Source organism: Sinohyriopsis cumingii, chromosome 9 (genome assembly GCF_028554795.1).
Source record: "Sinohyriopsis cumingii isolate HCF-2022 chromosome 9, ASM2855479v2, whole genome shotgun sequence".
NCBI lineage: Eukaryota > Metazoa > Mollusca > Bivalvia > Unionida > Unionidae > Sinohyriopsis > Sinohyriopsis cumingii.
The window spans coordinates 5,025,670-5,045,099 of NC_142969.1; the positions used below are offsets into that span (position 1 = coordinate 5,025,670).

The following is a 19,430-nucleotide window of genomic DNA, read 5'->3' on the forward strand; positions in this document are numbered from 1 at the left end:
CAGAGCAAAAAGTTTATTTAAGATATTTTAAGCTATTTGAGAGTTGGGTTGTATTTGAAAAAAGCAATCTAGGCCTTCTCCTTGAAAAATGCAATCTAGGCCTTCTCCTTGAAAAAAGCAATCTATGCCTTCTCCTTGAAAAAAGCAATCTAAGCCTTCTCCTTGATAAAAGCAATCTAAGCCTTCTCCTTGATAAAAGCAATCTAGGCCTTCCCCATCCCCTGACCGGAAATTAAAAGGTCAGTTCCTTAGAGCGCATTCATATTGCATATAGCGAAGCTTATATTATTTGAACTTGGTGATTCAAGTCATACTGTGGAAAGGAGACCATTATAAGGGTTAGAATCAAGATGATCACTAAGAGAAGAAAATATTCACGTCTGAGATTTCATTAGAGTCACATACAACATTTGTGACATTCTCTCTCCAGTATTAAATATAAGTGAATCAGTATCTTGGAGTAGAATAGAAGTAATTATTTATGATATACATGTATGGGAAATAATTATTTATGAATACCTGTATGGGAATCTGTATGAGGTAATTATATATGACATACCTGTATGGGAATCTGTATGTATACTCTATTATGTTGACCCATTGCTTTGGAAGCAACTCAAAAATGGTAAGCCCAGATTTACAGGGACAGGACTTGGAGGATTATTGAGAAACAAAGAATCTAGGAACATAATACTTTACACGCGACATGTACCAGAAGTACAATATTCTGTAACTTGAATAAAAAACTACAGTAAGTGTCACGAAATTGTGTAGTAGGTATATCAATATGTATATGTTGTCAAAATTGTACTCTGGTTTCGTTGCCGCGTACAGCGTCACCCGAGGGTGGTACATTTTTTCGGCTCTAGTTATTTCGAAATTCTGAGCGAAACTCGGACCCCTGCACGTGCAAATTGCCGGCAGTTGGAAACCTAAGTACCTAGCAGCGTATATCTGTCACAGCTAGTGTACATATAGAGCAAATTCTCTATAACCAAATCACATTACGCCAAGTCTTGTCAGGAAGCTTACCCCTTTACGGAAGCATATCTCCAGCTGTAGAGCTGCATTATACCTGCCTTATACATGCCGCCATGCCTTATGCCGTGCCTTATAATGGTTGGATGTGAAGTCACAGAACTCTTTGTGGTTTCGTGTGACGTATACGCTGTGTTATGGTGACGTTGGATTGGGACAGTGTACTGGTTTTCTCGGTGCGAGGGACCAGGGCTTCGCGACCATCGGGTCTGTGATGTGAAGATTCTCGAGGGATCCTTCAACAGACTAAGAGGAGCAGACCGTTCGCGGGTGCTTCTCTGGCCATAGACTATAGAGCGCGTGGAACCGGAACATCTTGGACATCAAATGGGCGCCACAATGGTTATAGTGTTCCATGTTATTTCCACAATTACATTTCATAATTTCATTCATTCCTATTGTTATATCGTTATGTGAACGATCGATAGGTTCATAATATCATTCATTCCTATTGCTATATCGTTATGTGAACGATCGATAGGTTCATAATTACACGTATTTCAATATCGGTTTGCGATCAGTAAGTTTGTAATTTACACTGCTTTTCAATATCGTATTATGAACGATACATTCAAATTTACATTCTTTTCAAAATCGTTATTTAAACGATACATTCATAATTACATTCTTTTCTAAATCGTTATTTGAACGATACATTCAAGACTCTTTATATTGTGGTGTAGGTCACTTTTATTTTGTTGATCGGTGATAGGAATTCACGTTTGTTTTAAATTCCATTTGTTAAATTCGTGTTTTGAGTTTTGAGTTTTTTTTCTCGCTGAGTTAATTGTTGATAGTTCCATGTTAGGAACTTTATAATTTTCCTTATCTTTTTGTTTTTAATGGTGTCAGATTTGTTAATATTTAAATTGCGTTTATAAATAAACATCTTGTAAACGCAGTTGCTTTTGGTGTCTTCCCTAATCCAGTCCCAACCCGGCTTCATCCTGTGACAATAAGATATCATTGATCATACTAACGGTTAGCGTTTGTACTAAACTTTGATGGGCGAAGTACGAAACATAATGATGGAAATATCCTTGTGAAATTATAAATAAATAACAGAAACCTTGTAGAAAGCGACAAGAAAAATTTCGTGAACTATTGTAAAGTAATCATTAATACAAATCCATCTCTCTCTCTCTCTCTCTCTCTCTCTCTCTCTCTCTCTATATATATATATATATATATAATTAATTATATGCAATAAGCTGAGAACGAACAGTGCTAAGCTAGTATTTAACTATCCTATGCGCTTTTGACTCTTTAACGAGTCTTTTTCAAAGGCAAATACAAAACCTAGACAAGACAGACAAACAAATAAAACAGAAAAAACGGTTATGTTTGTGAAACTTTACATGGATGTTTCTACAGGAATTAAACCTTTTAACTTTATTATGTTCCAACAACTAGTTTATTTCAGCTTGTTGCTGATACTGTAAAATATTTGTATTGAACTAGAAATTGATGATCCCTATCGACATCTGTTATTTTATGCAAATTTATGTAAGCGGAAATTATATCCCGGATATTTCATTGTTCTTAAGCAAATTTAGAGAATTATTTTAAAGAAAATGTGTCGGTTGCAAAAGATAATTTTATTTGTGCACGTTTTTTTTTTTTTTTTAAGTCTTCTAGGTTTAAACAGCTTGGTTTCAATGTTCTATGGCGGCGTATCTAGTGAGATTCCTTTTATTTCCTGGTTTGGGAACTCCAGCTGGGGTTGTGAGCAAATGCAATAAGCGTTATATCACTGAAAGTGTGGCCAGGGGAGGAGAAGTGTTCTGCGACCGAGCTTCTTTGTCATCCAATCAGATCTATGAAGGCTGATCCTTTTGTGTATCTTTTCAGTTTCTCAGACATACTGAAGGCTACAGATATTACACGTGATAAGATAAATTACATTCTCTGTTTTGCACGTTTTGTTTGGACCATGTATGTTTAGTTTTTCTCTAGTCACTGTGCTAGAAAATGTCCTGGTCTCTATCATACGTTGACAGGTTTTGCACCTTATCACCACAGGGGCCAGATTAACTAGGGTGGTCTTGATTCGTGATTGGCGCTAGATTCGCACTGACTAGGATGTCCTTGAGATTGTTTGGTCTCCGGTAGGCTACTACAGGTTTGTTAGGGAAGATTAACTTTAGTGTGTCTGACGATTCCACGATGGGCCAGTGTTTCCCGATGATTTTACCTACTTTGGGGTGTCTGGATGGTAGGTCAGGATAAACTGTATCCTATCAACCTTTTCCTTCTTTCCATATTTTAGTAGGTCATCGCGGTTTGTTTGTTTAGCCCTTTGGGTTGCCTCCGTAATCAGGTCTTTGTCGTAGCCTCGGTAAATTAAATGTTTAGATAGCTCTTTAGACATTTTAAGGAATGTTTCATCGTCGGAACAAATTCTGCATATCCTCAGTGTCTGGCTATATGGAATGTTCCTAATTCAGTGTTTTGGATGACAGCTGCTTGGGAGGAGATACTGGTGTTTGTCGGTTTGGTTTGAGTAGATGTCTGTATGGACTTTATTTTCTACCGGTCTGGTTGTTGTGTCCAGGAAGACGTGGTTTGAGTTGAAGACTTTTGCCGTGAATTTTTTTTGAGGATGGAAGTCGTTTGTTTTTGATATGAAATCATCCAGACTTTTTCTTCCGTGTTCCCACTTTATTTCTATATCATCGATAAAGCGTATCCACTGGTATGGTGTAAGTTCATCAGATGCTAAAAGCTGACCCTCCAGTTTTCCCATAAAAATATTAGCATACAAGGTGGCCATTTTTTTTGTACCCATTGCGGGTCCATTAATTTGGAGGTAGCTCTCATCGTTAAATTCCAAAGTTACTGAGTTTTAGGACAAGCTCCATTAGTTGAACGAGACAGTGTGTGGGTGTATTGCCTATAGTTCTAGTTTTCCAAGCTTCTCTAAATGCCTGTTTCCCTTCGGTGTGTGGTATGTTAGTATACAAAGATGTGACGTCAAAGGAAACAAGCAATGTATCTGGCAGTAATGGTTCGCTTGCCTTGCTTTTTATGAGGTAATTTGTCGTGTCCTGAAGATATGATGGTAATTTGTGGACATGTGGTCTCATGAAATGATCCAAATATTCTGATATCCTTTTTGTTGGATGCCCGTTACCGGAGATTATAGGTCTGCCTGGGTTTCCTTGTTTGTGGATTTCAGGTAGAAGATACAATCTACCTGCCCTTGAGTTTTATGGGCTTAAGTAGGTTCTCGTCTGCTTTTCAATATGTCCGATTTGGTAAGTTTCGTCAATAATATTAGTGATGGTTTTTGCATAGTCCAGTGTTGGATCATGGTCTTGTTTTTGGTAGAACCAACCTCTACTTGGTTCACTGATGTAGTCTTCCCTATTCATAACGACCACAGCAGAACCCTTATCTTCAGGCTTAATTATGATGCCGTTCTGCTTTTCAGTGAGCATAGGGCATCTGTTTCTTCTTTTGTCAAATTAGAGTATCTGTTAGTGTGATTGATGTGTTTGGAAGTGTCGTTTTCAGCTGAGTTGTTAATGGCTTCTAGATTTCGAATTTAACTTTTTGGTGGGGTAAATTTACTTTTCTTTCTGAATATGGGATGGTCGCAGCTTATATTTCCTTTGATTTACTTATTGGCTGCAAGGCACAATGGGCCTTTAGTCTTAATCGACGGCTAAACTCTTTGATGTCCTTTTAATGCTTATCTCCGTCATATGTCTTTGGACGTAAGTTCTAACTCTGAGATATTGACCACTGAGTTAGTTACAGCTGAATTAGTTTTGCTATAGAGTGCTTGCCATTCTTCCTTTTATGGCGATTTCTTTCCTCTTACGTTCGTTTTTAGAAGAAATTTCGTCAACTGAAGTTTCTTCACAACAGTGATTTGGTTGTAGATCATGACTTCTAAGTTTTCTTTCTCTGACTTTGCATAGTTTGGCAGAGAGTCGTTTTTTATCCTTATTTAATTTAGAGTCAAACGTTTGTAATTGTTACTCTGTGGAAACTGAATTCAGCTGCTGTTTTGATGCTTCGATGGTTGCTGATTTGACGAGATATTGATGATTTATGTTTTCCCGTAGTAGGGCTGAGACAGAGAGAGAGAGAGAGAGAGAGAGAGAGAGAGAGAGAGAGAGAGAGAGAGAATTGTCAATATACACCAGACAGAACGGAATGTGATATCCCTTTATTGCTATAGAAGAATGCTTGGTTATAGTAGGCATAATTAATATTTTTATACAAATAATACTATCATACAAGTTAGATATTTTTTAAGTCGTACTCTACGGAGATTCGAATCCAGGTCTGCTTGTAAACGGTACTCATCGCCTTGCCTGCATACACGAGCCCATATTCCCTCACGACTAACCACACATGAACAATAAATGATGTTACTCAGTCGGTGTTACATGCTCTCGTATGTAGCAGACACATTCGCATGACGACCTTGTAATTAATTCTCATGTATCTACAGTCATTCCAGTACGAATAAAAAATTATATATACCTGCCCAGATACCTGTAAACTTGTCTATTGCATCAGTAATGTAACACTCAGTCAAAACTTGGGATATCGGATCAATCTGTCCATCATCATTGTGGCTCTCTTAAATGTATCACAGTTCTTCTGATATCTGGCTATTTCGAAGATGGTGAGAATGTGATAAAATTGTGCACAATAACATATGCCGGAAACTAAAAAAATGAAAAGTGAGCATAACTACAGTTGGACACAAAACGTGACTATGAAGAGGGTCGTGTAGAAGAATTCCAGTTATACTTATCAAAAATAACATTGTTATTATTCCATAGTTATTAAACCCTATACGCTATCTGCCATTCCTTTTGATCCTATTACTATTTTAACCGATGACAGTCAATCCTATTATAACTTAATACACTGTAGAGAAGGTAGTGTTATTTTTGGATTTAACACTGCTTCCAAGGATAATTATGGATGTTTGAATGAAGACACTGCAATTTTCAAATAGATTTGTAAATTAAGATTTAAAATTTAAAGATGTCTTTCTTTGATGGCAGAATTTAATTTTTTTCGTCTTTACCATAAACTAAACTTGTTTTCATTTAATAGAGTACACAGTCGACTTGATGTAGAATCTTGTAAGTTCCAAACCTTTTCAATTGAAGCAAGTATTAAAAATGAACTTTATCAAATAAGCAAATACGTAAACTTACCGTCAAGCAGAAAAAATAACTTTTCATGTTTTAATAAATAGTGGAAAGTGTTGCCGAGTTTACAATCGCCGATGCTAAAGATCCTATTGGATGACAAGTCAATATTACATTCATTGATAAAACGTATATAACTTAGTAACCATTTCATCATAAAGATGGTATGCAACAGAGATCATGTCATTTAGCAACATATGTCAGGACAATTTCATCATTGTTTATATTTAAACAAAAACATCCGGTACTACAAGTTCCCTTTCGATTTCTATGTCCATGCTCAAGAAGTATATTGCCTGGTAATCTGCATTTTAACTTGATAATATTCAAGATTTATGTATATTTAATTTATTTTGTGCTTGACTTTTGTCCATGGTTGAGGATACCTGACGTTTATCAGCTTGTTTACTGATATTTAAGTTCAATGACAGGGCTTCCTTGCAAAAACGTAGATATTATGAAAATGAACTTCTGACATACATCCTGGTGATTCTATTCAGTCTTAAAATTTTGTATAAGGTTTTGATGAACAAAGTTATACATTCCTGATTTACGTTCATTCACTTGAATTATATAACGTTGTATTCAGATATATTTTTAAAGTATTTATGTATTTAAGAATTATTCATTGGATTTTCGAAGTGTTCATTTATCTTTTTGTACAAAACCACGACTTTGGAACTATTGTAAATTCATTCAAAGACGTTCTGAATTATACCACTGTGATACATCAAGAAGTTTGGCATATCAGAATGTTTTCAATAATATTTGAACAAAAGCACAATCAATCTGTGACTTCACTCAGATAATTCTGTACTTCTGGATTTGTGATATGTGTGTGTGTGTGGTTTGGATTTTTAACGTAGCTTTAACAATTTTTCAGTCATATCGCTTCGACGTTTTCAGTGTGAAAGTTTATAATGATGTCTTGTACTGGGGCATCATGCAGCAGACATGTAGCATGATGTCCCATCCAGTCACATTATCCCGACAGCAGACCGACCAGTCCTAACACTAACCTCGTAATGCTGAGCGCCACGTTATTTAGCTATAATTTTACATCCACAAAATAAAATCATTCAGTCATTTAGCTATACTTTTACATCCACAAAATAAAATCATTCAGTTATTTAACTATAATTTTACATCCACAAAGTAGTTTACCGTCGAGGTATGCACTTATATAATTCCCTTATATTACAAATTGAGCAACAATGTTCCAAATATATCAATAAAAGTATTAAAATCCATATTGCCAGTGTATAGAGACGTGTATTAAAGTCCTTATTGTTAATAAGTTGAGACATATTAAAATCCCAATAGGCAATGTACAGAGACATGTTTTAAAATCCTTATTGTCAGTGTACAGAGACATGCATTAAAATCGTTATTGTCAATGTATATAGACGTGCATTAAATCCTTATTGTCAGTGTATAGAGACATGTATTTAAATCCCTATAGACAATGCACAGAGACATGTATTCAAATCCCTGTTGTCAATTTAAAGAGAGGTGTATTAAAACCCATATTGTCAGTGTATAGAGACATGCATTAAAATCAATATTTTCAATGTATATAGACATGTATTAAAATCCCTATTGTCAGTGTATAGAGACACGCATTAAAATCCTTATTGTCTGTATACAGAGACGTGCATTAAAATTCCTATTGTCAGTGTATAGAGACATGCATTAGAACCCCTATTGTGAGTGTATAGAGACATGTATTAAAATCTCTATAGACAATGTATAACGATATGTTTTAATATCCTTATTGCCAGTGTATAGAGACATGTACAAAATCACTATAGACAATGTATAGAGACATGTATGAAATCCCTTTTGTCAATGTATAAAGACATGTACTACAATCCTTATAGACAATGTACAGAGACATGCATTAACATCCCTTTTGTACGTGTATAGAGACATGTCTTAAAATCGCTATAGACAATGTATAGAGACATGTCTTAAAATCCCTATAGACAATGTACAGAGACATGTATTAAAATCCCTATCGTCAATGCATAGAGACATGTATTAAAATCCCTCATTGTCAATGTATGGAGACATGTATTAAAATGCCTGTTGACAATGTATAAAGACAAGTCTTTTAGCAAATATGACGCATTTTTATTTACACTTTGTACGAATTCATTTTAAAAACTATACTTTAAAGATATAAATTAGTAGCGGAAACAAAATGTAAATCAAAGTATGATTTACATTTGGCAAACATAATTGCCTAAAATTGGAGGATTTAAAAGCAGAAGAACGTCAGATTTTATTGAAGACATGTACTTCTTGTTATTTCCATTTCAATTCAATAATTATAAGCAAAACTATAATTTACTTAAAAATGCAACACCTGATCAAATCAAATCAACTGCAGAAATATTAGCCTTTCATTGTGAGAATGAACTCAGATTTAAAAAGAGTATAGGCTAAATATTAAATATTAAATTATCTATAAAATAAATGTACTAGTGAAAAGAAATTTTTCAAAATTTAGATTTTATAAATAGAATATTTAACCAATGTGTAAAAAGACATGATTTTAATTACAATAACGAGTTATGATCATTGGAAGGCAATATATTATTTCCAAAATAAGAATATTTTATTTAAAGAAGTCAATTTTCTTTTGAAAATTAGTAAATGAACCTTTAATTCGATAGATGTAGGTGCCCCGGACAACATAGATTAGACTATGGTTCAGAAAAAATTGCTCCCAAAATCCTTGCGATTATTACATTTGTAAGGCAAGCTATATATTACAATGAAACCAAGATGCGAAATTATATCCAAAGGCAAAATAATGGAAGACGGCGCGTTAACAGATTTAAGTAAGTATGATGTTTTAGTACAAAGAGAGACCCTTATGAATCTTTGAATTTCACGAAAAGCCTGTACGTTTGGTAGGACACTGCTAATATGTTACGGTCTGTTTGGTAGGACACAACCTATATATTAACTTTAAGAGAAATACCATCAAATCATAAAAGTGGATTTGGTTCAGGGTCACAAAAATGGAATTTTTTTTAAAGCATTGGTTTAATTTATGTTGCAAATGAAGGGAAATAACTCGTCAATATCTGTTATTTAGATCAAAACAAAGGAAACTAAATATATTTCCAAACAAAATGAAAAATGTAAGATTAATGACATTAATATAATTTAAAAATAAAAAAAAATTGATAGAAAAATGTACACCTCAGAATATTACTAAAGATAAAGTTTGTTGATACAAAAAATGGAAAATAAACATATTGTTCATGAAAAATGTATTTTTAAGTGAACAAATTGAGAAAAAAATATGTTTTGCCCAAAAGTGCATTATCAAACTAAAAAGTAAAAAAAAAATATGAAGATTCTTTAATGAGGGAAGTGTGTTTTTTAACAATCTTAAAGAAAATAATTTTAGAACAAAATCTTATTGTTGTTATGTATTGCGTTTAACACCATTTATCAGCTCAGATTTGGCTATACCTGACAGCCGGTAAAGTTGGTGGAGGAAGAACCTAGGAAAACCCCGGTAAGAACCACCAACCCACGCAAAGCATCTTGCAGCTTTATCACATGCCCATAATGACTGGGACTGAGACTCGAACGCCCTAGACAACTCAACCACCCGGGGCCCCGAAGTTGTAAATTTAACACTGCACAATTCGAAATAGTTAGATCTTTTTGAATTTTACTAAACGATAAAATCTGAAATATTATGAAACTTTGCGTTTAATAAATAAATCCGAGACTATCATAAGTTTTGATTATAATCAATCAGTAAGTCCGAGTATTCGGAAAAATTATTGTCTTCACGATAACATCAAAAGTATTCCGATTTTTTTCTTCTTCTGTTTTACTTCGAAACAAAATCTGAAGCGTTCCGAAACCTTTTTGACGATAAGGTCCGAATATGTCGACAATTTGTATCATACTTAACGAAGGGAAGAGCGGAACCGAACATGTCGACAATTTGTATCATACTTAACGAAAGGAAGAGGAAGAGCGGAAACGAATATGTCGACAATTTGTATGATACTTAACGAAGGAAAGAGCGGAACCTAATATGTCGACAATTTGTATCATACTTAACGAAGGGAAGAGCGGAACCAAATATGTCGACAATTTGTATGATACTTAACGAAGGGAAGAGCGGAACCGAATATGTCGACAATTTGTATCATACTTAACGAAGGGAAGAGCGGAACCGAATATGTCGACAATTTGTATCATACTTAACGAAGGGAAGAGCGGAACCAAATATGTCGACAATTTGTATCATACTTAAGGAAAGGAAGAGCGGAAGGAAGTAGGGAGGTAGCTAAGGAGGAGAAGAGGGGACATTTAGTGCTTTTTATAGTCATTGTTATTTTTCCAATGAAAATTCGTTTCCCTCCCTAAGAATCCAACTTGGACGCAAACAAAATGTATGTACATTTCGCATATTTCTTACGCACTTATGGTTTGACGGCCATTATCTTTAATGTTTTATGACTTCTTTGATTGGCTGCCATCTTGGATTGTTTGGATTTATGAGTTTTGTTTTAATTAGGGACGTTATGTCCTTATGAGAGAGCGACAGTTGTAAGGTGAAGTTGTTTGCACTTGCAAGATGCACAGTGGAGATAATGTTGGCATACTGCTATGCACAATGGAGATAATGTTGGCATACCGCTATGCACAATGGAGATAATGTTGGCATACCGCTATGTTACTTTCATTTACTCTGGCTTTAAATTACTTTAAATATTTTACTTGTGGAAGTTGAACATGATCTAAGACATAGGTAACCAAAATAACTGCTCCCATTTACACAAAATATCAGACTGAATTAGCCTAAATTACATCTTCTTTCTTATGTATTAAAATAGTGAAAACAAAACATGCCAGAGTAGGCAATACCAGCTTCTGAAATCGTATTCAGTGAATTGCAAAAATATAGTGTCGGCTCGTATTTTTTTACAATTTGCATTTTGATGTCCGGGAAGTAAAAATGACCAGCTGAGCTAGCAATATTTTTATAGATTCACATTTGTTTAATTTTTTATATTTTTTTGGGGGGTGGGGGTGGGGGGAAGATGCACATCTGAAGTCATGCCATTCTGTATACTCTAAAATCCAAAATACAGCCATAAGCCAAACTAAAGAGAATTAAAAGTTCTTTTAAAATACCGAAGATATACAACGTACTTATAAAAAAAAGCCAGGATAACAAGTGAGGAAAACCTGAGAAAAAAATGCAAAATCCAAAATTGTAGTGTGGCACTCTACAGATGGGTTTCCCCGCCATATTGTATTTTTTAAAGACATCTGAGATGGGGGATTTAAGTTACTCATTGCTCTTAAGGAACGTGCATATAGATCATAAATATGTACGACCGACGAACCGAGAGTGAGCAAAACAACCTGGCAGAAAATATATATATATATTATGTTGCTGCCCATGGTACTTTATTTCATGACATTCGGTACCGGAGACCAAAACATGTACATCAGGCAAGAGACTAATACACATACAGGAACTAACATGTATATCAGGCAAGAGACTAATACACATACAGGAACTAACATGTATATCAGGCAAGAGACTAATACACATACAGGAACTAACATGTACATCAGGCAAGAGACTAGTACACATACAGGAACTAACATGTATATCAGGCAAGAGACTAATACACATACAGGAACTAACATGTATATCAGGCAAGAGACTAGTACACATACAGGAACTAACATGTACATCAGGCAAGAGACTAGTACACATACAGGAACTAACATGTATATCAGGCAAGAGACTAATACACATACAGGAACTAACATGTACATCAGGCAAGAGACTAATACACATACAAGAACTAACATGTACATCAGGCAAGAGACTAATACACATACAGGAACTAACATGTACATCAGGCAAGAGACTAATACACATACAGGAACTAACATGTATATCAGGCAAGAGACTAATACACATACAGGAACTAACATGTACATCAGGCAAGAGACTAATACACATACAGGAACTAACATGTATATCAGGCAAGAGACTAATACACATACAGGAACTAACATGTATATCAGGCAAGAGACTAATACACATACAGGAACTAACATGTATATCAGGCAAGAGACTAATACACATACAGGAACTAACATGTTAATTTACTTCTTCTTGGATACAACTGATATTTGTTACTAATTTCGTAATGTATATCTCTCAGTGTGCTTCGTCAGTGTTGTACATAATATTTACTGTATTATGTGATTGAGAAAGTAAGTCTGCTTGATAATAAAGTGTTTATGTGAGCTATTCCATTCTAAGGTGCGCTTTGCTTACTCAAGCGAGAAACTTACATTCATAGTGCTTGAATAAGCTACAGTTTCTACCTGGATATCACCGCCATGTTGTCACGTAACAAGCTATGCAGTATGGGTTTGTTTTGTCATGAAAAGGAATAACAACCGTTTTCAAAACAATTGTAATATAATTATATAGAACTTAAAGACGGATTCATATGGGATATTAAAGAAAGAAGGGATCACATGAGTGATGTGTCATATGCATTAACGTCGGTGCTAGCATTGGCAGACCTTTGCCATCGTCACGAACAAACGAAATGAGAGACTTACGCTAGTTTAGCTTTAACACGCATTGTCAAGATGGTTTAATAAGACATCGAAAATGTGTGACAGCACTTACACGGCAACACAACAATAACGAATGATATTAGGCGCCTTTATTTTCTACATGCAAATGAGCACGTCACAAAAGATGACCCTCACGACTATTTATTTGGAATTATGCCATCTGGGACCTTATTGATTTTGGAATCACGCCATTTGGTTTACGTCTGGGTTCACCGAAGTTTAGATAATGTCGTATAAATCCAGTTACACTTCAAGAGTTCCTGCTGATATTTCGGACAATCTTGGACATTCTTGAAAAGTAAGTATTAAATTCATATTCTGACTTCTGGTTACCGTCAATTAGGTGTATGGAAATAAATAATGCAGTAAAATCGTAACGTAGATGACAAGCTATACGAGGTAAGTTTTAGTTATGTCTTACGTTTATACGTAGAGGGCAACTACACTGCAGGTATCTCCATTTTGTGCAAATGACTCAATACTTAGTGAAGATAAGACTTGATACATTAAGTTCAGGAACGTTGTGCAAAGTTGTCATCCACCTATTATCACACACACCATCCGCGCCAATCCAAAGACCCACTAATTCCCTCCAGTGATTTATCTATCGTACAAAAAAAGCAATTTATATCTTTGCATTCTCCAAATATTTCTTACCGAATTTCATGTTCATATAATGTTTACAGTACATTACATATTATTCTGGTAAGTAATGTATTTCAATGGCATTTTAGTATGTTTGAGATAATTTGTTATTACAACAAAATGTTTTAAATCGAATGTAAATATCACGAAAGATATGATTATGAAAGAAGTTAATAGAACTTGGTAAAACGACATGATTTCAATGAAGAAAAAAACAACAACAGAAAAATGATTTAAGTTTAATTAGAGATAAAGCTTTAGAAACTTAATCATAATCATCTCTGTCTGCACACACACACACACACACACACACACACACACACCCGATCATGAGGTATGTATATGTTGATATGAACCTTGAAGTCAAACTTATGTTGCACATACAAGAAGAATACATTTTTTGTTTATGTTACAGTTCTACAGTTCACCTAGAATACAGTGCCTGAATATGACGGAGGGTGCTGCTCAAAGGAGGTTTTCTGAACAGCTGTGTCGAGTCTTGAAGATGGATGGTGTAAGCCAGAGTAGACTTAAAACCCTACGCTCATGGACTTACATCATGGAAGTAATCTACACACATCTTCACAGTAAGAGAATGTTACACTCTGGAAGCGCATTTGAAGGTTCAGAAACTGTGGGGAGCGACGTAGATTACATGCGTATAGACCCTGATATTACAGCTGTCAACAGGCTGAAGGAAGCTGATATGCAATCAGGGTACACCTTTCTTCTGGAAACAGGAGACGTACGGCCGGGATACACAAAACTTGTTCTAATGAATAAAGAACATGCAAAAGTTGGTCCAAATGGAACTGATCTGGTGACTCGTAAAATTGTCGAAGAATATTTCTTTCAGGCAGAAAACACAGAATGGTATATTTCTAGTGAGAAGTATATGGATTTCCATCTCCGTCTGATGAAGAATACGGACAAGTTCTCTTCATTGGGGATGACAAAACCATCTTTTTATGTTCACGGCCCATGCACAACAACTTTATACAATAATAAGTCATCATTGGCGTTTCTCATCGCCGGTGAGTGTGATTCAGCTTTCGGTGTAGAATGTGTTAATTGGCCATTGGAAGCGGAGGAATGGTTGGAGAGAAAGCGAGATAAAAGCTGGCCAAGTGCTAAAATGATTGAAGCCATCCGAATGATGCCATGTTACATACTGCCTGTCGGGGACCCAAAATCAAAGACACAACACCTTGAATGGCGGTTTGCATTTGTACCTGCGGAGAGAGAACTTGTATGGAGTTTTAATGATTGTCAGATTCAGTGCTACAACATCTTGAAATGTCTGAAAACAGAATATCTTAATGCCATAGTTCAAGACGAACTGAGTTCCTACTGTCTAAAGACAATAGTTTTCTGGATTTCTGAAGAGCAGGGCTTGGAGATGTGGACACCACCGGAACTACTATATAGCATACGTCGATGCTTGATACGGTTGCGCGAAAGCATTGACTCTACGTTCCTGTCTCATTATTTTCTTAGAAAAAGAAACTTGTTGTTTGGAAAATTTGAGGACGAGGAGCTCAAACAAAATACAATGAGCAAAATATCTGAGATTAATGAAAATCTAATATCATTCATTCTGGAATGTGACGCTGTTCGAAATAGCACAAGGGATAAATATGTTAGATTATGGCCTCTTTGTCACAAAGACTTGATCGCCTTTATGAATGCAAACCAGAATCTGGTGGCAGATGTTCCCGGTTTGCTCCATGAGTTAGAACAGATACCAAAACTCACGAAAACGTCGGAACTAAATGCGACAATTGCGTGTTTTCCGACGTCCTTCCAAGCCTTAGAGAACACGGCGAAAGTTGTCATGAAACTTCCTCCAGATATCGATAGACACCTTATGGAATCCACGAGATGTTTCCTTGGAGTAAGAATAGGGATGACTCTCCTTGATGAGTTTTGCATTTCAACCAATGAATCCAGGAAGGCGGAACTAACGTATGCCGCCAATACCTGTTTTTATCATGCAGCTAACATGGACGGATTGTGTGGACGTCTATACATGTCCACATTCTATTTCATTTCCGGTTCTACTGAAAAAGCTGAAACAATTTTGAGAGACATTTTCTCGACAAATAGGGTTTTATTCTACGGTGGACTATGCCGAAAAGCATCAAGTACATCACTATTTTCAACGGCAAGAGGCAATCAAACGGAATTGATAGACAATAACTTTAAAATTACCAGATCAACGTTTTCTGGTGACATGGTTTTTACATCAACCGACGTTTTCTGTGTACCGCAAGGGCTTCAGTATGAATGTACGTTGCTGGGCAAATATATGAACTGGAACTTTTGCCTGATACATCCTGTAGTGTACGCCCGATATTTGCACTTTGAAGTATCGCATGCTTCAAGGACGCCGATGGAGCTTGAAGAATCACTCACACATTTAATTGATGCCGTTAAGAACATGGAAGGATCTTTTGAAGAACACAGAGCTCTGAATCTACTAGGATTGTGTTACTCAAAATCGGGTAGAATGAGACACGCGATCGAATGCTTTGTCCGTTCTTTGTTAATAACACCAACTGTTGGAAATGCAGCCTGCTACCATTTGTGTGTTACTGCGTATCGCTTGCTTGACGAAAGTGGAAAGGTCTGACTATTCCTTAGGATCCTTAATGTGCCAGGCACATAATTTGTTTTGGGCACACACAAAAGGAGAAGGATATCTTTTTAGGTGTATTATTTATTCCAGTCTGCTGTTATTGCTTTCATTTTTTAGTCCCTAAGAATTCCTTCTAATATTTTCCTGGTATATTTCTAGTAGATTTGCTATCCATTGAAGAATATTACATCTACTGTGTTACCAGAAATCAACAACAGAAAATACAATTTTCTTTATAAACTATGGCACAACAAACATATATGATTTGTCAGTGTTTCGGACAGTCACTTGCACTTAAAATTCCATCGTTGTCATTCACATACGACTATATCCATACAATAGGGTATCCAATTAGTCGAGATGTTTATATACTGTCTATATTAATGCCTATTTTATTACGTCATTGGGGGCTTAAACTACATAACTATAATCTAAAATTAAATTGATTTCGTTATGGTATGAATTCCTAGAATTTCCTAAATATGCTATCAATTTCTTAGTAATCCGAAAAGATCTAATGTGTTTATTTGCTAGCACCACAGGCGAAACACTGTTTTAATATGCACACGCTTTTACTTCAAGGTAAATCCAGTGCATGTTGAATGCCAGAAATGCCCTTGAATGTTTCACGGTAATTCAGGGAAACTAATATATGCCTAAGTCATTGAATGTTTGACGGCAATCCAGTAAGGTACTGTCTGTTGAGAAAAAAAAAAAATGATTTCAGCTCTGACTTTCAACGAATAAGAAATCAATAAATCTAGATTCCTATCATGACTCTTACTAGACTGGTACAGCAGACATCAAAAACGCGGTTTTTTAATTCTTCTTATGACTCTTACTAGACTGGTACAGCAGACATCAATAACACGGTGTTTTAATTCCTCTTATGACTCCTACTAGACTGGTACAGCAGACATCAATAACGCGGTGTTTTAATTCCTATTATGACTCTTACTAGACTGGTACAGCAGACATCAATAACGCGGTGTTTTAATTCCTCTTATGACTCTTACTAGACTGGTACAGCAGACATCAATAACACGGTGCTTTAAATCCTTTATATAAGCAACTAATTAACATCACATAAACAAATCTGAATCTCAAGAAAAGATTCCCAAACATTTAAATTGTTTTATTTTTCGAATTACCTTAATTTATCCAATCACCAGCAAGGGCGATCATGACATATTTACAGCACAAATGTATTCCCTAGATCACGTGATGTTTACGTGACCTGCCTACAACTTTCATGACGTATTTAGACTGAAAATAGGATGTTTACGTGAACCTGGCAATTCGGCCTTGATTTAAGAATGAAAATAGTACGATGTATTGTTACTCAAAGATGCTAAGTATAACATTATATATATATATATATATATATATATATATATATATATATATGAATTTGATAAATAAATACACAGTTTGGAAATAGCTTTGCTAAAGAGTTATTTTTTGTTTGTTAGGCTGCTAGGTTTAAATTGTAGTTGTTCATAAAAAATATGTTGAAATGAATGCGTTTTATAACTTCGAAAATAAACGTTGTTTACATCAAATTTACAGTAGTACTAATAATAACCTTTTCCTATAAAGTATTCCAACTGGAGAAGTCTCCATAAAGACACACGAAAACGAATCCTCGAATGATGGTTACTTCTATTCAAGGTTTGAAAGAAGAGAAAATGTAGTACCAGACGAGCAAATGGATCGTACTAATATGCAGTCCTTTAAATCGATACATGTTTTTTTTATTGTTACTGTGTTATTCAATTAATGTATTGAAACATGTCAGTCAGTCATCTTGTACATCTGGTAGTGTATGCCATAATATAGTGTCGTGTGATTATAAAAAAGTCTTTCATAAACTATCTTTATTTGATTCCAATCCCTCATACTATAGTGTCGTGTGATTATAAAAAGCCTTTCATAAACTATCTTTATTTGATTCCAATCCGTCATACTATAGTGTCGTGTGATTATAAAAAGCCTTTCATAAACTATCTTTATTTGATTCCAATCCCTTCTTATGATCTAAGATGCCAGGATTGTTTCCCTTAGCAATTTACTTGCATTCTGCACAACGACCTTATTGGCCATATCCAGAACGTTTATATGCATTAAATAAATAAATAAATAAATAAATAAATAAATAAATAAATAAATGCATACATAAATGACCTTATGCTTTACCAAAAGTTTATATCCCTACTTATACCAAACAAAAATGTTCTATCTATTTGTATTAATATAGCATGCTTAAGTAAGTTAAAAAGACAACTTTTTTTTACTGTACATAAAATAAATAAATGAAAATGGCTTGCAGTTGTGAACAATATAGTGAAAAATACCACATATATACAGCCTCTTACATTGATGTACGCGACCAAAGTCTTGCAAGTTAAAATTCCACGCTGTAATAAATGTAAAAAGAAGCTACGCATTCCAAATGTCTCTTATAATGGAGTAAAATTAATTTATCAAAACGATATTGGAAAGCGTATTGCGCAGCCTTATCTTGAGAGTCAATTATGCAATTATTTCCCTATGTATTACTTATAAGTAAATTTTTTTACAAAAAGCCCTATCTACCTACCAATGAATATACAAAAAAATTCCATCCATCCATCCGTTAGTCCAATCGTCCAACTGTCCGTCCATCCATTCATCCAGTATAATTATTGAATGTATTTAAGGATGGGTTGCTGTAGTATAGCTTGAAATACATCGAGAAAACTCAGCAGGTCCCAAGTTGAAAATGTGGTGTGTAATAGTAGCAGGTCCTAATCTGTAAATGTGGTGTGTAATAGTAGCAGGTCCCAAGCTGTAAATGTGGTGTGTAATAGTAGCAGGTCCCAAGTTGAAAATGTGGTGTGTAATAGTAGCAGGTCCCAAGCTGTAAATGTGGTGTGTAATAGTAGCAGGTCCCAAGTTGAAAATGTGGTGTGTAATAGTAGCAGGTCCTAAGTTGTAAATGTGGTGTATAATAGTAGCAGGTCCCAAGTTGAACATGTGGTGTGTAATAGTAGTAGGTCCTAATCTGTAAATGTGGTGTGTAATAGTAGCAGGTCCCAAGTTGAAAATGTGGTGTGTAATAGTAGCAGGTCCCAAGCTGCAAATGTGCTGTAGTAGTAGCAGGTCCTAAGCTGTAAATATGGTGTGTAATAGTAGCAGGTCCCAAGTTGAAAATGTGGTGTTTAATAGTAGCAGGTCCTAAGTTGTAAATGTGGTGTGTAATAGTAGCAGGTCCCAAGCTGTAAATCTGGTGTGTA

At 35.3% G+C, this 19,430-nt stretch overlaps 1 protein-coding gene across 1 annotated transcript; it reads left to right on the plus strand.

Annotated features, from left to right (window-relative positions):
• Positions 1–12,609: 12,609 nt before the first annotated feature.
• Positions 12,610–18,026, plus strand: LOC149791206 (uncharacterized). Its single transcript, XM_089969670.1, has 2 exons — positions 12,610–13,170; positions 13,933–18,026. The coding sequence occupies exon 2, from the start codon at positions 13,966–13,968 to the stop codon at positions 16,147–16,149; it is 2,184 nt and encodes a 727-aa protein (XP_089825796.1). The 5' UTR covers positions 12,610–13,170; positions 13,933–13,965; the 3' UTR covers positions 16,150–18,026.
• Positions 18,027–19,430: the final 1,404 nt, after the last annotated feature.

Bases quoted from the DNA above. Each gene is read 5' to 3' on its own strand.
- LOC149791206 (XM_089969670.1), top strand. From the start codon at position 13,966: ATGACGGAGGGTGCTGCTCAAAGGAGGTTTTCTGAACAGCTGTGTCGA.